At 39.2% G+C, this 27,068-nt stretch overlaps 1 protein-coding gene across 11 annotated transcripts; it reads right to left on the bottom strand.

The window, feature by feature from the left end:
• Positions 1 to 114: 114 nt before the first annotated feature.
• On the bottom strand, positions 115 to 22,438 carry ZBTB38 (zinc finger and BTB domain containing 38). 11 transcript variants are annotated; one of them, XM_052686312.1, is made up of 3 exons: positions 21,980 to 22,437; positions 16,582 to 16,688; positions 115 to 6,047 (listed from the first exon to the last, which is right to left on the bottom strand). In XM_052686312.1, the coding sequence occupies exon 3, from the start codon at positions 6,045 to 6,047 to the stop codon at positions 2,469 to 2,471; it is 3,579 nt and encodes a 1,192-aa protein (XP_052542272.1). In that variant the 5' UTR covers positions 16,582 to 16,688; positions 21,980 to 22,437; the 3' UTR covers positions 115 to 2,468. The 11 variants fall into 11 exon arrangements, with proteins under 11 accessions (XP_052542272.1, XP_052542270.1, XP_052542278.1 ...); XM_052686310.1 differs by lacking the exon at positions 21,980 to 22,437 and adding an exon at positions 21,066 to 21,487; XM_052686318.1 differs by lacking the exon at positions 16,582 to 16,688 and having other exon boundaries at positions 21,980 to 22,438.
• Between the last annotated feature and the right edge of the window lie 4,630 nt (positions 22,439 to 27,068).

Below are 27,068 nucleotides of genomic sequence, written 5' to 3'. Positions count from 1 at the left end.
GAGTGTTTGGTAACTCTGTTGCTTAATCTTATAATGAAACATTGGGTAGAAGATACATATCTCTTGTCTGTAGAGATTAAGTATTAATTTAAAAAATGGAGACTTACAGAAAAATAGGAAGAGGTTATTTTAATCAAGCAAAAACAGTTATAATAACTCTCTCTAAAAATAAAATTAGACTCTTTATCAATCCTTAACATCTGCATTTAATATTTTCTTCTAAACAAAAATACAGATGCAGCAAATTACAGTCTTTGACAACGTACAGTATTTACTTTCTCTTACACTTATTTTAATTCTAATTTGGTCATTAATACTTAACTCATTACTTCAATGTGTTACTTGTAGTAAAAGTGCCACAATTGAACTATAAACATGACATTGCCATCTTAAAACTCCTTTGCTATAAACTGTAGATAATATACAGAGTTACAAAGTCATTGTGTTTTTATCAAAATATACAAACCCCCCCCAAACCTAACACAAGCTATCAATATTTTTCTTATGAACTATACAGTTATATAAAATATCTGTAAAATTATCTTTATATGTATAAATATTCTACCTTATTTGCTTTGGTCTATAATTATCATCATACAAGTCCACTTAGAAAATATCTTCGTGTACTTTCTTTGAAACATCATCATACTTTCCTGTGTTTATCCTACTATTATCCTAATTGAAAATGGAACCAAAACTGCTATGAAACCAAACATTTCTCAAAGGGTTCACAGCGTTCATCGATGACAGGATAAATAAGTGGACTACATTATTACTTCAATCTATACTGTACTATAATTTCAATTGTAATTTTATCATACCCAAGCTATAATTTCCTTTAGAATATTTTGGAAAACCAAGTAAACAAATTGTGTACCATATTTGCACATAGAATTGAGGTTCACTGACTGTTGTCCAGACTTAAAACATTTTTAACACTTTGTAACAATGAATGTACATAACAAATTGGAAGTGCAGACAGAGTACAACAGAGCCCTGTGATATAATATGCAACTGGTAGACATTTAACCTCTTCAACTTTTTAAACCTCTTCATTTTGGTTAAAATTAACACTATTTTGTGAAAATGTGATTAACTGTACTGTTAATTTCAGTGATGTCTTCTTTCAGAAGCTTACCCTCCTGATTCCTGGTGAATGCAAACTGTGCAGCCAGAAGGCCCACTGTGACATTCTGGTGTGACAGAAGAAGGGAAGCAGAAAGGCCAACGTGGCTTCTCCCAGTAACCTGATGCTGGCACTTCTCTGCTCTGGGCCTACTGTGCTTGGACAAGGGACACTGAGATGAAGCTTGCCTGGGGTGAGATGCTGAGACACACAAAGTACTGATATTGCATTTAAGGCACAGGGATGACAAGGAACCCCACAGATTGGCCCTATCCCTGTTATATATGGAAACTGCCCCAGGGATATACCTGGAAGCAAGAATGTGATTTACCTCTTCCTCCCAAAAATCAAAGCATTTTCTGTGACTGCACTGTCATTTGTTGTCCAGGCATTACACCAGGATGTGGAAAAAGACTCTTATCTCCTCTTCTTCTGCTGAGAAGAATGGTATTTCTAAAAGACAGGAGTTTCAGACTCACAAGGAGGTGGATGCTTTATAGAGTTCTTCAAACTATACTACTTCATGAGAACAACTTTCTTTCAACAGATGACCTGAATAACTTTACAGTTCAATCATTTGGAACTTCTGCCGTTTGGAAGACTGGCTACTAGGATTTGCACTGAATCTTTATTAAATGTTTCAGAGATGCCTCTAATCTGGCATACTTTCTGCACAAGCATTCAGAGACTTAATGCATATTATGGTAACTACAAAACTAAAAACAGAAAGGAAAAAAGGTTTATACTTCTGTGTATGTTTTGTAAATGTTGAGTTACAGAAAAGCACTCCAAAACTCAACTGTACTTCAGCATACCCAAACTGATGAAACATTGCCCATCTTCACTGTAGAATACACTAAATCACGATTTGTTTATAAACACATTAACATTTGTTTTAAAAAAAAAAAAAAGCGACATGATTTCTGCAGCAAAAATTCCTTCTATAATATATAATTTGAACCTATATATTTATTTTGTCCAGAATGATTCTGACTGAAAAACAGCACTGTAGAACAGTTCAGTGGCTAGTTTCTTCTAGCTTTAAGTAGAAGCAGTTTAGTTGGTCTTTTTTTTTTCTTCTTCTTCTTCCTCTCTACATGTATGCTAGAAGTCTATTCTGGCAAAACTATTTGGGGTCTTTCAAACTAAGTTTGTATTATTGCAAATACTAGTTTTTCTTTCCAGCGTTATTTTTCTTTCCTTTGCATATATTGACATGTGTTTAAATGAAGACATTTAATCTTCGTAAATTATCTCTGCGGAGAATTTTCCCCATTCAATGAACCTACATCTTCTCCAATATATAGTTTTGTATTTTTCTTCTCTTTTGCACAACTGTCACTCAGAGTGTAACTTCTGGAGTTACATTTTGTATGGTTTTCCCTTCGCTTCCTTCTGAGCCAAGGAAATGTTGATTTTCCAACAGCTGAGCACTTTCGTTGCAGAACTGTTCTTTTCTATCTGGTGGACCCGTACTTTTGAATAGATGTTTCTTCTGGTGCATTCCCAGAGCAGCTGCCGTCTTGCAAATTTTGGGGCACTGAAAGCACGCATATCCTTTTCCATTATGCTCACGTATGTGCCTTTGCTCATGGTTCCTTTTGGTGGAAAGATACAGGAAACTCTGTAAGCAGAACTGACAGTGGTAGCGTTTTTCTCCAGTATGAATTCTTTCATGTATTTTGAGTGTTTCGTTTAAAGTGAATGCCTTATTACAGTACTGGCACACAAAGTCTTTGACACCCAGGTGAATACGTTCATGTTTCTGTAAATTTCCAGGAACTGAAAAACATTTACCGCAGGTTTTGCAGGTGAAGGGCTTTTCCCCTGTGTGACACCTCATGTGCATTTTTAAGGTGGATGGACTTTGAAATTGTTTTTGGCATAATTCACAAATGTAAGGCTTTGGAGTAGATACATGCCAATGTACATGTTCTTGAGTTTCTGCAGTGGAGTTCTGATCTTCACAGAGCTCACAATGAAGACTGGGCATTTCTGTGTTCTCTTCTTGACTAATTGCCTTGTCTTCAGGAGCACTCCTGAGTGCATACTCCCGACTGCACGGACTGTGACTTTCCATAATGGTGTTCTTGTTTCCGTGCTTTTTCCTCCATTTGGTCTTCTTCATTTTTCTTAGCTGCTTAGATTTCTTTTTCGGTTTGTAATTGTAATATGGTCTCCAGGGTTTATCACTGGAATCCTGATCACTTACATCATCACACATTTCTGTCAGCTCCAGGCATTCTGAGCTATAGAGCCTAGATGGGCTTTTCTCTTTTACCTCTGTTTCTGATTCCTCATTTAAATTGTCCTGCTTGGACTCGTGTTTAGATTTTCGTCCCCTTTTACAAAATAGCTTAGATCCTAATATATGCCTTTTTACAATAGCCTCATTACCGATTTTTACTGTTATCTGACAAAGAGGAGCAACGTTACTGTCAGTAGATGTTCCAGGTAAGGCAGGCTTTGCAATATAAGTCTCAGTTTTACTCGACTCTTCAGCAGTATTAGTGGTTTTGCTAGATGAACCTCCAGATCCTTGGACGTGCTGCGTATCCTCAGCTGCTTCTGCTCTGTTGCACAGCAGTGCTTTCTTTTTCTCCTTAATAGGTTTTGATTTTGTAATACATTTTCCATAATTATCCGACCCATACTTACAATCATCACTTACAGGCTGACTAGGTACAGCATTAGAAGAATCTGTTTTACTGTTTTCTACAGAAGTGATTGTTTTACTGTGCATTATTACTGATGAAACTCTGCTGCTGTGCATTATAACAGAGGGTGCAGAACTGCTGTAACTGATCACAGAGGTTGAATTTTCGTTCACATTAGTTAAAGACACAACTGAGGAATCATACTCATGAGAACCAGAGTCTTTTGTAGCAGTGGGAACTCTTTTGTCAGCTGTGAAGAAGTCTCTTTGCAGATCAGAATTTAAGATACCTACTCCCCAAGAGGAAGAGTTCTGAGGATTTGTGGAAGATGCCGTATCATTACATGAAGAAGTGTCCAAGACAAGAGTTCTGTTGTTTGATAATATATTACTTTGAAAATTCAGCGGCGGTAGCTCAGAACTAAGAGAACTCTGAAGGAAGCAGTTACTAGAAGCAGTTTCATTAACTTGGCTACTTGTTTGAACGTTTTCATACGTAGAATTTCGGTAGGACTTATAAGGTAGTCGCCTGCACTTCATGGGCAGAAGTCGGTAAAGTTTGTATGGGTACACGCTTGGTTTTAAGCCTCCATTGGCTGTCTTCTTACTTACTGAGAGACGATGGTCAATTGCATGGAAAGACTTCTGATGATTTTTTAGTATATAATAAGTCATGAAAGTCTCTAGGCAGAAAATGCACTGATACCGCCTTTCTCCAGTGTGCCAGATCTCATGTCTTGTGCGATACTCAGCTAATGCAAATACTTTGTTGCAGTAGTGGCACGGGTATGTTCTTCTCCACGAATGCACATTTGCATGTCTTCGAAGGCTCGACAACGTTACATAACTACGTTTGCAAACTATGCAAGTATATAATATCTGCCCATCAACAACTTTAACCAAGTGATCCGTTTCTGGTAAAGCACAGTTTGCATTAGAGTAATCAGTTATGCTGTTTTCAGACAATAGAGGCTCTGTGTTTGCATATGAACTCTCATTCCTTCCATCCGTAGCAGTATAATTATCTGAAAAATTTTGTTCATTCCCACTGTGAACAGATAAGCTACTTGATCTCATGCAGACTTGTTCATGACTTTCCAGTATATTTAGATTTGCAAATTGTTTGCTGCAGTATTTGCATATGAAAGTTTCCTGATGCTCCGAATGGAGTTGAAGATGAGTACTGAGTAACGCCCTGTCACTGAACGATTTTGCACAGCAGTTACAGCTGTAAGCAGGTGGAACAACAGTTGTCACAGACCCAGAGATATTAGCAGATGCGTTTTCTTCTTCTCTGGACAAATGGAGATCTCCTGCTTTATTCTGAGGTTTTGGAATGGAAATAATTCTCTGATCATTAACCGTTTCAGGCTGGGCTTCTGCATTGGCTACCGTAGAAGCTGGTGCTTTTGCTACAGCCAAACTGGTACCCTGGGGCTTGAAGGCCGCTTTTGGAGTAGTACTACATGCTTGTTTTACTGGCTGAATGAGTGGCGTAGCTCGGACATTTTCATAGTGGTCTTCAGCTGCATTGTACGAAGAGCTGCTTTCCTGTTCAAAGTGAGGCGTTCCTTGAAAAGTATCTCCGCCTGAAGAAACTGCGTAGGAGTGCTCTGCCAGCGTACTGGCTGGCTCTGCATCTTTGCAAGTGTTGCTTCTGTCAAGGCTGACGTTGGGGGTTTGTATTGTCTCAGATACCTTTTTAAAGTTTGCCCTCAAATCGAGTGGAGAAAACAAACTATTTTCAGTTTCAAAAATTGAGAATGCATTTGTAATTCGTGGTCCATTTGTCACAGCGGAGTCTTCATGTCTCTTTTCATGTTTTTCCTCTTTGACAGACCCTTTCTCGCTTACACAGTATGCATAAGGGCAGGGGGAGCTTGAAAAGTTAACATCTGTAAGATCTTCAAGAAACGATATTCCCAGTTTTTTCCCTGCAGCTGCAAGGTCTGTTACAGTCTCTTGTCTCTTAACAACCACTGTGGAACTGTAGATGTAGTTCAGTATTTCTGTAAAGACTTCAGCTTTGAGATCATCTAATTCCAGTACATGACCTGAAATACAGATAGTACGACTCCAAAATATGTTTTTAAAGTAAAGACTTGAAGCTGCTAGCACATTACTGTGGGCTTTAAATTTGGTGTCTTCCACAATTATGGTGACATCACATAAAATACCCCTAATGCGCTGTTCATTTAAAATGGAAAGTACAGTGTCACTATGGAAGTCGTCCTTGAGATCCTTTGAATGGGACATGACTGTCATCTACAAGGAAAAAGAAAAAGGGATTTGTTTAAATTACATATCAAATTTATAGTTCTGCATTTCTCTTACAGTTTTTTGTTGTTTTTTTTTTCTTTTAAACATACCAACTTTTGTCATAGCATTTCATGTTAAAGTTACTTAGATTCACAAGTGCCAGCGATATCGAAGGTAAACTGGCTTCTCAGAACATCAGGATGATTATTTACATAGGGTGATCTCCAGGTAGAAATCATTTTCTCCCAGCTGACTGACTCTACAATCTTAGATGCATCATCACATCCACCAGCTGCACATTCCCCATTTTATTCCAGCTGTGCTACTGCTTCAACAGATACCTATGCACAGATCAAGGATGCAGGGACACCTGTAGCTCCTCAGCAAGAGGCAGGTGATCCTCCCTGCACTGCATGGCCTAGCTCCCACCCAGTGCCTTTCACTGGCAACCACAGCTGCCAGCTTTCTGCCACTTTTCATTTGTGCCAGTGGCTCTATCCGCCCAGATTCACTCTAAATGACTCACTGAACCCTTGAGGAAACTCCCCCAGCACGTGGTTGAGGTATTTGGCAGTGGTTATGGGGAAGGTTGACTTGCCGTGATCCTGTGGATACAACTGCTTTGTTTTCTGAGGCTGTTAGTCATAGAATGACTTTAAAACACAACTGCATTTGATCATCTTATTAAGATGGTATTTAAAACAGGGATTTGAGATCCTATGAAATAAAGTTCCAGTTGCAGGGTAAGTTTTCATAAACAACTAACAATGACTGAGAATACTCTGGCTCTCTCACTCAAGATATTCAGAAGTAATCCTTTGTTGAAAACAAGGTTCATGTGAAGGTGATATATTCTCGCTCTAGCTGGTCTAGTTACATTTTGGATAGTTCATCAGAAATCCATCATGTATTTCACTGCAAATCAAATCGTGTAAAAAAAAAAAACAAAAAAACATGTACAACACAATGTAGTTCTACAAGATACAATTTTGTACATCTAAGATGGAGCTCTGAAGTAACATTTGTACCTTACAACATAGCCAGTGTTTCCAGCAGGGAGGTGCTGCCCATGTGAACAGCCAAAACTCCTACGACAGTTCAACAGTTGAGAATTTTCAATGCACAGACTTCAGAAAAATCAAATTCCAAATTCTCAAAAACACCACTTATATATATGCCACAGAGAGCAAGAAATCACTCCATCGCTGTAAGTGAGAAAGGTAGACTGGTATTATTTTGATTATCTGGCCACTCACCCTAGCTGTAAATGCAAATGCACTGTTTTGTTCCTTTTAATTACTAAATCATGGTTTATCATGTTTGTTCATTACACTTACTTGACCTAGGAAATATTTATTCAGTTGGCGTGATAACATAAAGCTCGTGGGAACTGAGTATAGCTATTTCCTTTCTGAAACCCCCTAAGCAATTGTAGATGGTTTCTAGCATATGAAGTCTATGACAGAAAGAATACTACAATAATACTTCTTTTCAAGCCAGCAGCCACTATTGCATAATTGATTCCTTTTTCTCATTGACAACGTTAGAGATTACATCTAACTTGCTCATGTGATACAGTACTAGAAACCAACTGTCAGACATCAAAAACATTTCACAACAGGAGCTACTGATAGAGTTATTTCCTGAGTGTATGAAATAAACGATGCAGCTCTACCTCCTGGTGAATTGTCCTGTAGGATCTTGCCGTTTATGTATAGGAAGCAGCTGGTTTTAGCTCAAAGACATATCATCTCATACAGTTTGCTAAATATATCAGACTTTTTTTTTTTTACTATAAGGCATGTTTCTGCATGGCCTACTAAAAACACTAGGGTAACACATTGTACAAGTTTTACTATACAACCAGATATTCCAAAATGTATCCTCCTAAAAAGAGAAGTATTTTCATTTTCTACTTGTATGTTCACAGATTGACAGCTTTTGTTGTCTCTGAATCATGGATATGAAGGCATGCTCAGTGAAACACCAGATTCCTTTTGTAAAGACAGCAGAAACTATCACTTGCTTTGTGGACAGGTAATTTTTTTTGCTGTGAGCTAAACTATCTGGTACCTATGTCACTGTAACGTTATACAGGAAACTCTGGAGCAGTTACAGTTTTAGAGCCTGTGGGTTTTGGTTCTATCTCAAAATAAGCAATTCCCAAACAGTCCATTTATTCATGCATGTAACGATTCTCTACTTCCTTTTACCTGTCTTGCTTCTTCCATTTGTCAAAAATGCTGTAAAATCAGAATGCCCTACCCAGCACACACACAAGTGGAATATTTTTTTGGAATACTTTACATTCCATTTGAAGTTACTATGGCAGAAACAGGAAAAGCATTTCAATTTCTGAGGAAGTGCTACTGTGACCAAGAAATACAGAATTCATTGGGAAAGACTGATCTCTGTGTCTCTTGGTCACTGGGTTTACTGAAAGTTATCATTACCTTTTCCGACATCAAGAGAATACTGTCACAGGACAGTTGTATGAAGAGACTAAAAGTTAACAGACAGTTCAGAGATGGGTGCACCCAAATAAAAATGTGGCTAGCTATGCCTCATGGATGATACAGCAAACTGCAAGGACTACATCAGCCAGCTCCTTACGGGCACTGCAGAGAGAAGAAGCTACTGATGATTTTTATATCAATATTATTTTGAAGTGAACAAAGAGATCACAAGAAATCTTTCAGGCCTATAAACACCAACTATAACAATTAGAAAATTTTTACTACCAAAGTTGCAATCCGGGAATATTTTTTTCTATTCTTGCTAAACTTCTGAAATCTATTGTCAGGAAAGTGCACTCTGTGACACATGGAGACGGACTTTGTTACCCCCCTTCAGACCCCAAACTTGACAGACCAGCTGGCCGCATTAACAGAACAACAGAGCCACTTGCCTGTACCTACGGAAAATAAAAAACAGAAAGCTGTCCTACAATCTATTATATCATCAGTTTTTGAATTTATCTGGTTTTTAATCCCAAACATGGGATTCTGAAGATGTTACTGCCTTCTGGTATTCATTCTATGGAAACACGCCATACTAGTGTTACATTCAGCTCCATTCTACGCTACTAACATACTTCGAGGGCAACCTTGGTTTTGTTTCCAGCCTGTTCTCCCAAGCAGTGATGACCATTCATCAGCATCCAACTGTCTTACAGGGACAGTTTTGCTCTACAGCGGAAACAGGGTTAGGCATCAAGACCGAGCAAACAGAACAAAAAGCAAACAAAAACAAGTGGCCCTGCAGCTCTACGATCCTGATCCCTGCTTATACAGCAATATTAATTCAGTACTTGATGTCGAACCATCGCTTTCACGGCTGTTTTTGTTTCCCTGGTCCCTCTGGGCAGACAGCACACAAGGCCACCCACTCCGGGCTCCCCTCGCTCTCCAAACAGCCTCAAGCATGCAGTAAAATCTTAATGATTATCTTAATTATCCTTAATAGCTTGCAATGGTTTGCAGCTTAGTGCTACACCTGAATGGTGACCCATGATTTCTATAAGCACGTTGATAACGCTCCTATTTCAGTCTCCTGATTCTTGCACCCTGGCCTACCCTGTCATACTTCCTCCTTCTACACGTTGCAGCCTCGCAAGTGCTCCAGACTGCAGATGAGTTTTTCAGCCTGCCTCTTCCCTCAGCCTCGTTATTCGGACAGCAGGAGGGGAGCACCTTCGGGTACAGCACCGTGAGCGCAGGCAGGTTTCCACAGCCACCGGAACCGCTCCGAAGGCCTTCTAACTCTTCGTCGTTATTACATCCCTAACGCATTCCCTCAACTCCCAGTCCAGACGTGTTGTGACAGCTTCTCCTCGGAGCGAAAACAGCCTTAAAGCTTCACGAGCGCCCAGAGAAGCCTTGCGCTTCTCCTGCAGTTATGGCCGTCGCCGTAAGAGCCGAGGGGAACCCCGTCCCCGCGGCAGGACGGCCGCCCGCGCCCGGCCCGGAACGAGCAGCCGGCGCCGCTCTGCCCGCGGGGTTCCGCGCTGCCCACACGGTGGAGCTGGCCGCGCGCAGGAGAAGCCCCGGGCCCTCTTCTGGTTAAAGCGGCCGCGAGTAAAAGGCTGCGGCGGCTGCAGCTCAGGGCTCGGCCCGCCGGTCCCTACCAGGTACACGCGATAGCAGCTCGCGACGGGGCAGCTTCACGTCAGTACACTTGTCTGTCTTGAAACAGCCCCCTGAAACATCAAACGCTTGGCAGCCCGTCAGCTGCAGACAGCTCGAAGACGCTTCCTGTTTACGGGCAATAGCCGCACTCGGACAAGATCGCATCTCGAGCTAAAGCAGCGACGCGCGTTAACTCAGAGCATGGTTTCTCGTAGCACCGACAGAAACGATTAAGCGCTAACGTCACAACGGAATGCAGAACAACTCACTGTTTTGAGCTACATGGCGATTAGAACCACGCCTGCGGGGTCTTCCAGGGCGGGGGGCGGGCGGCGGCGGTGCGGAGCGGTGGCGGCGCGTCCCGCCGCTGCGGACTGACAGGTGCCGGCTCTAGCGGCGCGCGGCCTGCAGCGCGGGACCCGCCGACGCGAGGCGGGAGGGCGCCGCCGCCATTTTGCTGCGCTAATCCCGGTAATCGGATTTGCCCGCGGCTTGTGAAATACGGGATGGCTTCGGCGCGGCGGCTGCCCTGCGCTGCTGGCTGCCGCGTTGCGTCTCGTGTTTGTTCTGCTGCAAATGCTCCGCGTTTCGTTAACGCTTAACGCTTCTATCTGTGACATTTAACGCGTCGGGCTATTTATGTACAACTACTGTGAATTGAGGACGATTCCCTAATGTCCGGCCCTTTGCTCCGTTGCCATCAGTGCGGTTTTGTCCACATCGCTTCCTGTTCCTTTATACCTCACGAAGGGTTGCTTTACTCTCCTTCAAAGCCTTTCTCGCGTGAAGAAAGGTGTGAGGAGAGAAGCGGCTCAGTGCTGAACTTCTGCAACTGCAAGAAGGAAGAATGGAGATACTTCCTTGAAATGATCATGCCTGCAATAAGTTCTCTTTGGATCCTTAAGTGAATTTGCAATTGCCTTCTCTTCCTTACCTGACAACAGAAATAAACAGGGTTTCATGAAGACACTTCTTTCAAGCAGCTGTCTGATCCTCTGTGCGTATTGCTTACGTTATTTATCACTTCAGTACTGTCAGTGCTTCAGAAGCACTAACAAACGTTTGCCTAAATAAAGAGGGAATTAGTTGGACTTGATGTAGCCAGGCGATCCCATAGATTCGGTACAGCCTTCCCACAGGTGTTCTGTCTCTGCCCCTTCCCCACGTCCTTGGAATCACAAAGCTGAGGGAAAAGCTGGGCCTTGAGTCAGGAGCAGAACGCCTGGAACGTGACGGAGCAGACTGTCATACTCACATCCAGGTTACTTTTAATGGGATCTTGGACTTCATGTATCGCTTATGCAGTGTTCCTCAGTATTGTTTTAGGCATGTACGTAAATGTCAGTATGTACTAATGAGGATGTATGAAAGAAGTGCCACAGAAGTATTTGTGACTAATATTTCGTCAGTACAAGTACAATAATGTGGATTAAATTAAACCTGTTTTAAACCCATAAAAGAAATAAAGAACCATGCATTACTGAGCAGTGATAAACACGACTATCTCTTTAGATTATGTGAAACAAATTTAAGGAAGATTAGGTTTTCAATTCCCACTACATCTTAATTAATTTTGCTTTTTTTTCTATTGTTCTGAAAATCAAAGACGTAAGTAACTCATACAGCAGATACCCCCAATTTAAAGACATTAACTTATTTGTACTTGGCTATTCAATGTCCTGGCATTTTAATATCTATGGATAATGTAACAGTTGAAGAAAATTGGGTTTTTAATTGTTATCTTTGTGTGTTTTCTTAGGGCAGCTCTAGCTAATCCACTGTAAAAAGAATCACTTTTTCTCTGACCAGTACTGTAATTCAAGGTGCTAATTTCCTTATGTAGATTTGAGCTACTTGAATTTGCAATCCCGTCAGCTCCTTACAGATGTGCTCTTTCAGAGTAAGAAATTCTTTACAAGGCCAACTTGGCAACACCCCGGATTTTACCTTCTCATTATAATGCTTCATTATAAAACCACTTGTACACAAAGAAAATGGATTACTTCTTACATGATATTACTGCAAGGGGTAAAGAAAATTGTAAGCAAACTTCTTTAAAACGAATTAAACAGTCCCAAGGTTTCTGAAGTGGTTATCTATGTATGCTTTGCTCGAGTCTGACAATCTCACTTCTGCAAATCATGGCACATGGTATTTTTTCCTTAGGAGTAAGGAAAAAGCTTAGGCTGCCTAGTGAAAAAAGGAAGTGTTCCAATATTCTTCTCTGGTCAGTATTGCTCAGCTTTCCTTATTAATGGTAGCAACAGCAATATGTGTAGCATTACCAGATCTAGTAAATTGCTCTTGAGTGACAAGTCCTTTTCAATGCCTTGAGCAGACCAGACTATCCAGGAGAAAGATCTTTGGATGGACTGCCTTCTCTGCGCTCACAGCTGAGGTCAGAGCAACCAGCCATGCTGCTGAGATCAAAAACAAAGCTCTTCACCCCTCGGGCAGACCAGCCCAAAGTGGTTCCACTCCCCTTTCTGTCAGATAAGAAAGGAAAGGCATTGCTTTGCATAATGTTCATTCTCTCCTAGACCAGTGAGTGAAGGGAGAAGCAGGGGAAGGAGCATAGTTACTGAGACCAGTGGCAGCTGCCAGCTTCTCTAAATCTGGCTGGAACAGGAAAGCCGGGCAGAAATCATTTGATTCTCAAGGTAGTGAGCTGTGCATGTTTCAGATATATCTCTAAGGTATACTGGCTTTTGACAATTCATCTTAGGCATGGCTTATTCTATGTCTCATTAACTCTAAACAATCACATCCAAACAATTTTTGAACATATAAATTTAAGATTGTCTCTCCACCAGAATAAATAATAAAATGAAGCAACTGGAATACCAAATACATCCAAATTATTCTTTAGCAAAAAATAGAAAAGCTTACGTCATATGGCTACTAACAATCAGCTGACCTTACATCTTGCTGTCTCTGAACATTCTCAACATTATTTCCATGTAAGTCTTCATTTTTTTTCTCTGCTGCTGACAAGCCACTTTCTGCCCTCCCACACTCCTGGGACACAGCAGAGTCCCCAGCTAGCACAGATCGACTGCAGTCCTGAGACTATTGTTTACAGATAGCATTTTCTATTTTTCTGTGTTTACTGTTGTCAACAAAATTATCAAATTAAACCTGTAATTTCATTTTGGACAATTATTATGTTGTATTCTGTTGCTCATTCGGTTATCTGAAGGATGAAAGTAGTCCAACTATTATCTCATTTTTCCAGTTTTCAGAGGAAACATCCTTTAAGTATCTAAATCTAAGTATCTAAATTGACAAGAGCAGCAGGCCAATTGTATGCTCAGGAGCCACTATTATTCTCAGTCAGGTGTGCTGGGGACCAGGCAGATACAGCACTTTTTGCTCTTTCCTACAGCTGACATAGCAAATCTTGCTAGACTGAAAGCAAAATCCTTTTCCCTGCTATTTCCTGATTTAGTGGCCTGCTGGATGGCTGGACAGCCAATTTAAAAAGTTAGAACTGGTCTTCAAGCTGTTAAATGGCCACTGCTTGCCACCAATATTCCTTAAAAATGTTTTATTTACGTATTTATTTTACTTTTATACTGCTAAAATTTAGCATAGCAAAAGCAATGCATAAGTGATAGCTATTACTCTGAATCACCACTGAAGTGTGGCAATTAATTTTGGCAATTTCTATGACACATACAATAACTTTGTCTGTGTGCTCTTAAATGTTCCTAGACTCCATTCTGTACTAACTCAAGCCCTCCTCCTCTTCTTCTGTTCTGCTGTATGTTTCCAACCTAAAAGCTGTTGTGGGGCCCCTGTGCAGGTAATGGAGAACTGTAGCAGTAAGCGGGCAGCAGCTGGCAGCAGGAAGAAAACCTTGATGTCTATAGCTCTGCTCTGTGTTGCATGCTCAGCCTCTCGCATCAGTTACCCCAAGTAAAACTCATTGCCTGACAGTAAGCTTAGATCAGATGGGGCACAATAAGAAGAACAACAAAAAAACAACCACAAAAACCTGTCAACTTGCATCTCCCGAGCAGTCTCATGACTCCTGAACATTGCTATGTTAAGTGTGAAACCACCTTTCTTATTTCATACTCCCAAAAAAAAAAAAAAGTCAAAGGGAAATCTTTTAATGGATTTGAAGAGGGCTTTAATTAAACTACTGGTCATACAAACAACTTCTCTGTTGACCAGAGTAACTGAATTTAAGCTCAGAACTTGCAGACTCCCATTTTTACTACCTATGATTGGCATTTTAGACTGACTTCTGCAAGATGCATCATGTTGTGGTAGCATAGTTAACCCAAAGGACTGTACACGCTTTTCATTTTAAATACAAATTAATACCTTGAGAATAAAGGCCAAAAATAATGTGTATAAACTTGCTGAAGAGAGTAAACTGATCTTAAGTACATGAATCTTAAAAATGTAAATATATAAAGCAACATAAAACAAAATAGCACATTGTAAACAATTGCACAGAAAGTACTGCCTAAATGCTACATCTTAGCCTTATCCTGGACGTCCATGAACAACTGGCATTCTGTCTGATAGAGATTTTTCCCTTTTTCCTCCTCCTTTCTGTCACTGACTGTTGGAAGACAACACTTGGTGATGTCTTTTTGCGTGGGTATGTTAGAGTGAGAGAGCCGCAAGCAACACCAGGCTCTCTATTTTTTTTTGAGCGGCTTTAGTTTGTCACGGTGTTGAACAGAATGACCATACTTGCATCTGTGTGCTGGTGCAGGATTCAAATTTACTATGGCTGCACGTTTATGAAAGATAACGGAAATCTTAATTTCCATATTTTGTTGCCATGAAGAAGGTCTGTAAGCATTCACAGTCTTGGAGAAAGGTTTCAACTTGCAGACCAAGCTCAGTGTGTCAACTGCAAGTGCAATTTAATCTCAAAATCACAAAGAAATTTCCGCAGAAAACACAAGGTCTGGGGGTTAAAACCTTTGAGTATTAGGAATACACATTGGGCCATGCACGGAAATCTTTTTATATGGTGATTTTGAAAATGCATGCATTATTATTAGCGCATGATATGTAAATGCATTGGGCTGCTTAGTAAGCATTCAGTGGCACACATCTGCAGCTTTGCTAACGTACCTTTCATTCGTATGTGGTTGCCAAGGAAACAGGTTACGGCCCAGCATTGTACCTAAAATATACTGAGCAAGTAGTCTGTAGCAGTTTACTTAAAATAGGTCCAACTTCGATTTTGAAGCGTATTGCTTCTTTAAGTGCAGGTCACTTACGTTTATCTAATTTAAATGTTTCGTTGATTAATTTAAACTACCGCTGCCATCTTACAGTCTCTGAAAGTCTGTTACCATTTTCTATGTCTTACAACACTGTCTATTAAAAGTGATCTACAGAAGACATTTTGATACGTTACAGGAATTCCAGAGATTTTTGCTGTTGTTGGTTTTTAAATTTGGTTCCTTATTCTGCATGTTGCCTGGTAGCCTTAATTATTATGTCTATTTTGAAATATCACAGGGTGGTCTTTGAGGTCTCTTCCAACCAAGCCAACCTATTATCCAACAAACTGTTTCCCAGTGAACTTTGAGTGAAAAGTGCCACAGAAATCAACAAAAATTGCCGTAATGTAAATGATACTCTGTGATTGTATGCAAAAGACCACATTCAAAATTAATGAATTAATCAGTTTCCCTGATTATTTCACTTAATGCCTACATACCTCAAATCTAAAGCGTAACTATCAGACTTAATTTAACCAAGGTGATGATTATTGTACATTCACAGTAAAAAGAAAGTAAACTTCCAATATTTCCAGTAGATCTCATGTAAAATGTAAAACTCCTGTTTTGAAATATTTTTCTCACAGTACTGCACTTGAATTTGTAAAGAGCTGTTCACAACTCACTATTAGTAGCTTTTTTGCTACCCCTGATTACAGTCATGTATTAAGGTAGAGATTAGCAGTTTTTAGTTGAATTATACACAACAACTGTATTAGAAATTGGTATCAGTGTTATGAGAGTTCCTCTACTATTTCCATATGGCACAGATTGATAATGAACAGTAGTGACTGGGATCCATTGCCAGATTTAACATTATGGCAAGCTCAGGAGGTTTGCTTGCCTGCCAGTACATTTGGAGGCTTTAAGAACCCGTAACAGCCTGTTTCAAACATTTATTCTGTTTGATTTAATTCTCCAACCTCTATAGCAACAGAAGCCCAGCAGGAGCTGAACAAATCCAACAAAACTGATACATGAGTGATGTACCATAGTGTGCCATAGCGAGAGCAGTCTTGTAAGTGATTCTTAGAAAGGTAGCTCTATAACCAAAGTCATGTAATTACGTGGTTTCAGAGGGTTACATATTTCAGTTGTATTTCCCTGTGTGTTTTAAAGAGATTTAGCTTGCCATGTTCACCCCATAAACTTACCCACCTAAAATCAGGCTGTTCCTCAGTTAAAGCCTTTTAGAAGTGGTATCGACAGGTTTGTTCAGCAAGATCATCTCAGTAATTTTGTGAACTCTGTGGCTGTCAGTCAGCCTGCAAAGTGGAAAATCCAAATTTAATGACTAAATTAGTAGACAAGTACTGGTTTCCAGATACATTGTGTAATTCATCTATGTTTTTCTTTGCTGTGGGACTATAAACCTTCATCTGGGAGGACTGTAACATACCAGCAATAAAGCAGTACTGTTAATCAAAGGATTATGAATGAGGCTTCTGCCTGCATTATTTCATTATGCTTTAACCTGCGTAGTGTAAACTGGACACTGTATTTCAAAATATACCCTAAAAAGAAATCTAAGAATCATTTCAAGTTTAAAACCAATTATTTTATTGGGACCACTGAAAAAATTAGACTAAAGCCAAGCCTAGCTCTACTGCCCTTCCCCCATCTCAACTATTTACAAATTTTTCCCAACAGTTCTACCTGGTAACATATCAAATAATGAAGGCTTCACAACTTTCTAAGTCTATTCCCGAGTTTCACAAGGTAAAGTCAGTGGAAAAGCAGTGTTTCTAGGATTAGCTATCACAGCTTGCCAATTTAGAAAACAAATTATGGTGCGGGAAGAAAAAACTGTCATTACCAGTCAACTCCCTTGACTCCACCGAAATTGCCAAAACCAATTACAATTTATTCTTTATCTTGAAAGCCTCCATGCATTTTTTGCAGTCTTTCAGAAGCCTTTTGTTTCTCCTCTTTCCCTTCTGCCACTTTTTTTTTTCTTTTTTTTCTCTCTTGTCACAGCTATTATCACCAGACTTTTCTGGACAGCTCTTGCTCTCTGGAATATGCTTTCTATAACTTCCTGCTTAAATGACTAATCGTTGTGAAACATCCAGATTTTATGTTACTATACATCAAACACAAATAATGTTTTCATGTAGAAGTTTAAAATTATTTAGAACATGGCTGCATTCCAAATATACTAAGCAAAATCAAATTGTTCCACACAGCAACTGAAAAACCTTTCAGATAAGGCACTATGACTGAGCTGACAGACATTTTTATTGCAGGAAGTAGACACAGATGCATCTTCATCTGCAAACATGCAATCCTGCTTTCGTAAACAACATACAGGAACTACAAGATTTGGCTTTAAAATGCAAAAATATGAGCTTTATACTTCAGCATTTACGTACTTTAGTACGTTTTTTAGTGTATCTTGATTTCAGTAAATATTTTAAAGCTCATGGATGCCTGTAACAAAGGCCAGAATGAAGGAGACTAACATTAAGTCCCTATTATCTCAAACACCAATAAAGTCATAAGCACATCTGTATACACAGACGACTGTTAAATGTTGTGCTGAATGGGAAACTTCAACACTGCACTGGAGGAATCCAGTGGTAAAGGGACTTCACCAAAGCTGAAGTATTTCCAAATTTGATAACAAATACTATACATAATAAAGGCCCTTTTAAAACATAATGCAACAATTCCCCTGACAGAATACAACAGAGGCACTAGATGCTCCCAGAGGGTTGTTACCTGTTCTTTACTACCACAGCCCCGCATAATAGTCTGACAAATATTATCTCAGTACATAGTTCCACACTGTGAGACCTGCATTTTCAAATCAAAATGAAGTTTAGAGCCAGAAGTAACCTTAATCAGAAAGGCTAGTAAAAAGCAAGCAAGATAACGTCTAATTGAATGATTTTTCATTTCATTTTCTCTCAAGTTTTGTGTAGATTTTCCATTAGGCAGAAATGGACTTTGCATGGATAAAGCATAATTATTAAAAGGCTTCCGGGATAAAATGGTGCAAAACCCCCATGCTCTCCCACAACAATAACATCTGAGAAGCTGTGCTGGAGGTGTGAAAAACCGCACCTGTTTCTATCTGCCCCGGTTGCCCCTTTAGCCAAAGCGAATAAAATGGATGGAATTTACACAACATTTTGTACTGTGGCTCTGGCTGCAATGTTCTGACACTGCATTAGATGGATTTAACTACCAAGCAAACCATGTAAAAGAGGCAAAATGAAAACAGCTTGCTAATTACTAGAATCCTCCTTAATAAATAATTCAGTTTCTTTAGCTAGAGATTACTGCTCATAGGCTGCCAGTGAGTTTTTCCAGAATCATGAAAACACTTGAGTCCAGTCATATTAATTACGAGAGGACTTGCACCCCCTAACGAAAGAGTAAATTTGCAAATAGATTTGGAACGAGCGTGGTGAAGCGTGCTCGTGTAACAGAGCTACGCGTTCTTTAAACGCTTGGAGTGGATATATTTGAACACAAAGACAGAATAAAAACAGTTTAACTCAAAGCACCCTGTCTTCCCTAAAGATAAATATCAATGGCAATAAATAGATTGCTTCTGCATAGCATTGGCTCAGCAACTTCCTTTAAAAATAACCACACAAAATATAAACAAGGAAATGCAGTTTTGGGACCTACGTGTAATGGCGCACTCCGTGTCATGGTTCAGACCAAAAAAAATCAATGGAAGCAAACTGGAGGTAAATAAATAAATAAATAAGAAATTAAAGCCAACTTTAATACATCACTGGGGAAATGCTGTTTATTACGTTTTCAGTTCCGTTTTTTTAGGTGGAACTGGAAAATATTGCACTGCATCAAACTTGTCTCATAATTATTAATCAAATGGGTTTTATTATCGTTATTAAGCACGGCCAAGATAGATGGCAACAATCATATTCCTGAACAGTTTTACTCTGCATCTTTATAATGTACCGAAGTGGTATGTTTGGAAATAAATGAGGATTTGTTTGATAGTACTGAAACTGTCAAGGCTGTTATTAATGTAACTGGCTGTGCTTCTAAATACCTCCTTTGTATTAATTTGCAGTGCTGGGTCCTCATCTGAAGCAAAATACTCTTAGTCATTTTAAAGTCAAGGACATGAAAGGAAAATGGCTACCCTGCTGCAAAAGTCTCGTTGCAGCAGTGAGAATTTCTCAAGTCACGTACAAAGGGGATTCACAAGGAGATGCACTACATTATAAGTACAGTAGAGACACTTAGTAGCATCTGTTATTGTGGTACACGTAAGAACTGACTTCACTGATACTGTTAAAATATCGGCTAAAAATAGAATAAGGAATTATAATACTTAATTTTTTCAAAATCTGTGAGGTCTGCAAATCACCATAGACTACAAGTGAGCTTATTTTATAAAATCTTGCTTACAATCCTACACAAGTTCTTTTCCAGTATGGATAAACAGATCTTCAGTGCACCATCAGAATGTGTCCACTGTTTAAAGACAGATTTATTAGCATTCCCATGGCTGAATTCAGCAAAGGGGGAAGGAGGTTTAAACATACTTCTGATTCTCTACATTTCTCTGCCAATAAATGTTTCAGTGATACTTTTATATTTGTAATAATGAAACTATCACTTCATTTACACGCAGTGCAAACTTTGACCTACATGCAAGACATTAAAAAAGGAAACTAGGGTACATTTCTGGAAACAACCAGTGCAAAACAGGAATAAAATAGCTTTTGCTTGTGCACAGCTTCATAAACACGGCATCGTTTAATAAATGATGGCCACGTGGAAACACAAAACAAGATCAAATTCCCTCTTTGGACTGCAAACAAACCTAACTGTGAAATTTCCATTTGCACTGTGGTATTGTTATTAAAGACTATAACTTCATTTTACATCTCCACTATCACATCTTTTAGATGGATTTGGTTGCCAAGGAAACTGGTTCTGGCCCAATATTAATCTGAAACAAATATATTACAAAAGTTGGTGTAAGTAGTACAATACTCAGAATTCTTTTCATCCTTAATGCTCAACATCAGGTTTTGCACCTAAGGTTGTTCAGCTTTTCTTTCGTAACCTTTTTTTCTGTGAAGTAAAACACACTTCAGTGAACTGATACACAGTGTGAGCTGACAGGGCCATCTATATCAATCTCTCTATATGAAGTCCTTCTACCTTAAAATAAAAAGGAATACTGAAGGTTCATGTTTGTAGCCAACACTGAAAAAATAAGCATGCAGCATATTAATCTTTATTTAATATTTCGCACAAAACGCAGAAAACCGCTCACAGCAATTGGAATGTTTTTCATTTTTCTTATCTCCCTCCATTTTTACTTTTGCATTTTGCTCAGTAATGGTTACAGTCAGCTCTACAATGTGATTGAATCAATAGGGTTTTCAAAAATTCTTTTGTTGCAGAAGCGTTGCCACGCCCTTAGTACATATGATTATTTTAACAGGCATGATTGCTCCACTTCCACAATAGAATTTTTCCAAAGCAGATAAAAACAATTGCCATGCCAGTATTTGAAACCAACAGTTTGACACAGTTGTTTTCATTAACAATTTTTTTTTTTAATCTGAAAGCTACATTCCAAAGCCCATTTCATGTTCTTGCAACACTGACGAAGAAATCAGTAAAACATGCAAATCTCAACCTACCTGCGTGTATCACTTAGTGCAGTGCCAGCAGGGCAGTGCACCCAGCCATTTTTATGAAAAGCGATGGAGAGAAATTCTATTCTTGGTCTTCTTGATAATTTTTTTTAGAAGCAGTTGTCAAAAACCAGATGGGAAGCAGCTTGAATAGACCGTGATCAGGAGAACTGAGTTTATCAATAGGGAAAGCAGGAGTGGGGAAAAAAAAAATGTCCTCATCCAAGGTTTTCCAAAACTGCAACGCAAGGTTGTTGTTTTTTTTCCTCCTCCTCAGAGTGTTCAGAGCTTGAAGCTGACCACTGCAAAGGCCACTTGTCACATTTACTGAAAATCAGCCTATTGATATCACAGCTGAAAATATAAACTCGACAACCAAAGCCCATTGCACAACGTGGACTGCGTAAGAGTTAAAAATAGATTCGACGTGCCTCCTACCTGCATAATAAATATGTAAGTTTCAAGTGCTTTAATTCGATATTCACATTAATTAACAATACAATATACATTATTTAAACTACAGTAAACGCAAGAAGAAAAAGGGTGACACCATCTGGAAGCACGGTTTGCTTTTTTTTTTCTTTCTTTTTTTTTCCCCCTTTCCAAGGGCTAATAACGTAGTTTGAATGTGATGACAAGCTAACAGCTCACCACATTGCAAAAGAAAAAGAATTCTTAAGGTGATGCTCAAATATCTAAGCCTGTAATGAAGCACAAGCCAGTTTTCACTACTGCATGATATGGCACACAGACCATTTAACATACTCACATTTGAGATACTAGGCACGGTATAATGAATTCAATACACAGCATGCACACAGCACAAGCAACGTTAATCCTGCCTGCCATTTTAGGCTCGCAGGAGTAAGATACATACTGCAGCACAGCTCTGGTAAGGGAGGAGGCAAGGGACAGCTCACCTTAAATGCAGTATCTGATTAATGTTGTAAGTGACATTGCGTATCAGCTACAGAGTCTTGGTTCAACTGGGTGGGAGGGAACAAAGAAAATTGTCATCAACTGGTGATGCAAGATGAGCTCCAGTCACTAACACTGTTAGCAAACTCCAAATTCTACAATGATACAGTAGTAGGCATTTCAAACTCTTATCAAAATCTGCCTGTGCAGTGGCTGAGTCCGCCTGCTGAAGAAAATCTTCTTGCTTATTGGAGAAAGGCTGGATTGACTACGGTGGCGTCCTGTCGATGCAGAAAGATGTCGTATCGCACATACTAAATCCTGGATGCTGTGCTTTCCTAATTTTTTAGTTTTAGAATTAGAAAATAAAAAGACTGTGATATAAAAATATCGTAACTAAAGATGCAATGTTCACTAAAACAAAACATTCTTTTTCTTTCCTTTCTGCTTTTTCTCTTTTGCAGTCCATCAAAATCCTGAGCAGTATTGACAAACCACATAAGCACAGGGTCTGCCTGCAAGATCAGCTGTCTGTGTCTACGCTACACCCTGTTAACCACAAGCAGTGTGAGAGCTAAAAATATCTGCAATGCAGAAACGGTAGGTGCTGTGGTGTACGGTTCTGATCAATTATAAAAATATTTTTCTCCCCTCAGATATAACAAAAAAAGGACAATTGGTGCTAATTTCCTTCAGATGTTATCCGTCAGACCAAACAAAAAAAAAAAAAAAGCATAAGTATACTGACCTAGATAGCACTAAGAAGACTTAAGCAGCATACAAGCACCCTCGCTGTCAAAGCAAGGAAAACGAAACAATGATTGTCTAATCACACTGAAAGCAGCAACTCACTACAACAGTCCAAATTCCAAAATGCTCCATACAGTGTACGCACATCTCATGTTATTGGGAGATGCAAAGCTCCTTTGTTTTTTTCCTCAGAGGCTTTTCTTAGCTACGGTTGCACAATGACATTCTGACATCATGGAGGTCAGTACAGCTACTAAAGTGCTTCATTGTCTTTAGGAAAAAAATAATTTTGAAATATTAAACTACAGCTGCAAAAATAAAAATAATTTTTAAATCATGTCTCATTTTTAACATCTTTTCGTTACCTTCTGAGATTAATACCACATGCACATTGTTCTGCTGCATACGTTTAATTGGTAACGTCTTCTGCAGAGATTGTAAGTCTGGGAATTAGATTTTTATAGATTTGAAGTATTTAAAAAAAAGGCTGATTTCCTAGAATAACTCAAAATACAATAGAATATTTCATATGCTTAAGGAAAAATATGCAGAGCAAAAAAAAGAAAAAGAAAAATTGAAGACTGCTTATCAGAATTTTTTAAAATGCCTAATACATAAAACCGTTTTTATTTGCATTGTCAGTGTATCTCCAAAGGGAGAAGAAGAATCGTGCCACGGTTTATTATGACCTGAATTATTTTCCCAGAAGAGTAAACCAGCATTTAAGGTTAGACAAACCGTAAGATCTGTTAATAGCGCAAATTACCCCCCACTCTCCACCTTCAGTGCCTTCTCACAGCTCCCTTCCCTCTGGCCCAAACACTGCGAGCCAACATCCAATACACAGCCAGAACAGTCAACATTACAGGCTGCTCTGAAAATATAAACTGAAAGATTTCTTTAGGTGACTATTTCTGAACGTGTATATAAGTGGATATAAATGCTTTCTGATCAGCACTCGAACAAATAGATTCTTGAGAGGCCAGATACGTACAGAGAAGCACTATTTTTCATTAGACCTGCCAATACAGCTAGGGAAGCAAGGCACCACATTTTCAAGGTTTCTTAGGAACCTAAGTATGCTATGATTTATTTTTTCTAAAGCAGTGCCTGTTTTTTAACAGTGAAAACTGCTACTAAGTATTGCATTAAATAAGAAAAGGTTGCAAAGCAACAACAAAAGGTCACAGTATGTACGCATTAGATTTGAAATAGCTTCTTGTCAAAAACAGGCAATTTTCCCCCCTTTTTAAAAATAATTTTATAGGGAGATATTCTGAGATTTTTCTCTGGGAAATTATTTGGCTTTTATTCTCTTTCATTTTACAGGCTGGGAAGGAGATGATCCTAGCAGTCAGTGCTTTAAAATATTCAGAATCCCCTTCCATAAATAGCACATCTGTCACACAGAAAGGGAATCCAGCCAGCAGAAAGGGAGAGCAGACCAACCAAAACAACTGCTATTCCGATACATGATTACAGAATTAGGATTTTTGCCATCGTGTGTTTGGATATTTTTGTTTGGAGCTTTTCAAATTAATAGATGTCTGATTTTATACATGCCAGTATACATAAACTTAAAAGATTGTTATGTATAGAGTCATTTTGAGTGGTTTTTTTTCTTAATGTTAATCTCTTTGTCAAATATATGTTATTGGGCCTGTCGCACTCTGTTTAAAACCATGGGAGAGCTCCTAGAAATCTGTAGAAGGGAAAATTCGGGTCTTTTTAGCAGTGTTAAGTTTGCAGGTACCGTATTACAGCATGGGAACCAAGTGCTAGGTTTGCTTAAAGATAATGATTTCCTGAAAAAGACAGATTTGAGCAGCATCTCAGTAAATATATCTGCTCCTTCATGCTTGCGGTAAGCATTCCCATTCTCTCAGAAAACAGTTTCACCAGAGACACAGCAAGGTGTTTTACGACTCAGGGAATAGCAAAAGCCTGCCAGTAGCGAACATAGCAAAGGAATGAACAGAGGAACAAGCTTGTCCAAATCTTTATGCATACCTCTTACTTTAATGGTTTGTTTCTAGTGCTTAGTAATAATTTTCCAGGCTTAGACTTCCAAGGATTTTGCTTCAGATTAAACATAATTTCAGGTCAGAAAACAGATTCTAGGCCCTTCTACAGCTGCATCCTGTGTAACTTGGTAAATCAGTCCAAAACACTGCACTTCCAGGTTGCACACAGTAGGCCCAGATTTTATGGAGATGTTTACACACTGCATTGTGTCTCAGTCAGAAGCTTGGGTTTAAGCTCCAGCCTGATCTGTGACCAAACTGTGAACAGTCTCAAAATGAGGCACCGGTTTTCTGGAATCCTGACTGGCCTCTCCTGGGCCAGAAGCATGACAGCCCACAGCATGAGCTGGTGTCAGTTCTTTATTCAGTCAGCTTAAAGAGGCTATTTCAAGTATCCTCACTGGATCTCACAGGCCATTTGTGCTGTGAAGCTTTTCCACCATAAAGCTTCCTACTTGTAAATATGATTCCTCAATTTATCACCACTCTAGGGCAACATCATCTAATCTCTCCTTACATATGACAGTTTACCTAAATTGGTGAGGATTGAGGAGTCCCAGCGTCACTTTGTATTCCAATTTGTGGTTTACTGTTTCTCAGATGAAACTTCTTAATCCCCAGATAGATCATCTGGGTAGCAGAAGCAAAACTCCAGGAAACTGTAGTGATTTTAGTCTGACAGGACTGCCACACCATGTCATCCTAAACAAACATAAGAGGGCAGTCTGGTAGATTGGGAACTCTGCCAAGGACAAACCTTGTAGAAATAAGTATCTGGAAGAAGACTAGCAGACTATGGGGGGAAAAATAAATAAATGACATATTCAGTTTTAAATGGATCAGCTTACTTCTGCTTTTATTTGACATGGACCTATGCTGGACCAGAAGAGTAAATTGTCCCTCTAGCTATAGAGGACAGCTGGATTTGAGATTTATGCTCAATAAAGAAATGAATGAACAGAAATATGTGCAGACATTTTTTTTTTCTTTCAAACTATCTGTCAAATAAATGAGCAACTCAGAAAACAAAGGATAGAATTAATCCCAGTCTCAAGAAACTGTAGTCAACTGCTCTGTGATACCATCCCTGCAAAGCAGTGACAAGGGGACATGAAGCACAGCTGGGAATGCAGGGTGGGAGTTTCCAAAAGTGCATACCGGTACTGTCCTCAGCCTTTCAACAAACCTGCTCTTGGAATGACTATTCAGCCTCTTAATATAGCAGTATCGATTACATTTGTCTCTTCATTCTACTATACTACTGAAACAAGCAAAAAACTCCCAGCTGATGAATAACCATTTTGAAATTAATTTGAAAAATACCCCTTGGATCCTGAAGTAAATTCTCTGATCTAACACATTCAGAAAATCATCCACTTACTTTCATGCTGGAAATGCCTTCTCCTCCAAAAATCTACTGCTTGCTACATGACTTAGAAGATGCTGTCTTAATTACTGAAACCTCAACTAGTTGCTGTTGGGCTGTAGAAAACAAGCGTGAGAATGGAAGGACTGATTATAGAATCTAAAGTCTGCATTTCTAGAACGAAAGGCAAGCAATTTGTGTAAGCATGTTGCAAAAGTTGCCTCAAGACTAAATACTGACTGAATCATTTTAGCCTGTTGTGTCTGACAGTTCTCCCAGACTGTGCCACAATTACTTCTGTGTCTCTATATGGCTAGACAAGTTCTTCCTTTACTTGTTGGGACAAAAAAAAAAACCAAACAAACAACAAAACAGTTGTTATTAGTTATTCCCATAGTGCTCTATAGACCTCAATTTTTAATTGCCATGTCCATATAAACAAGCCATCAGAAATTGTAGTTATGTGATCTGGGCAGAAGTGAATTCAGACTCCTGCTACCACCTGCTAAGGTGGGGATGTTTTTCAGCACTGCTGAATTAAGTGCAGAGAAGCATTAGAAGGAAGTTAGTCTTCAGAAAGACAAGGAAGGAAGGGAGGCAGGAAGGAAGGTAGGAAGGCAGGAAGGCAGGAAGGCAGGAAGAAGGCAGGAAGGAAGGCAGGAAGGCAGGAAGGCAGGAAGGCAGGAAGAAGGAAGGAAGGCAGGAAGGCAGGAAGGCAGGAAGGCAGGAAGGCAGGAAGGAAGGAAGGAAGGAAGGAAGGAAGGAAGGAAGGAAGGAAGGAAGGAAAAGAAAGAAAAATATTCTACAAGTAGCAAATATCTGAGTATCATTAAGTATATTCTGGTATACTGCATTGTATCAATGTGTTACAAATCTATATGCATTATGAAAAAAGCATGGATTTACCTAAACTGAAGTTTAGACAAATTGTCTATTAAAATATATAGAGGT

Source organism: Tympanuchus pallidicinctus, unplaced genomic scaffold, assembly GCF_026119805.1.
Source record: "Tympanuchus pallidicinctus isolate F22 unplaced genomic scaffold, pur_lepc_1.0 scaffold22, whole genome shotgun sequence".
NCBI classification, from domain to species: domain Eukaryota; kingdom Metazoa; phylum Chordata; class Aves; order Galliformes; family Phasianidae; genus Tympanuchus; species Tympanuchus pallidicinctus.
Note: the sequence above shows the minus strand (reverse complement) of the source record. Positions and strands in the feature narration are given on the sequence as shown.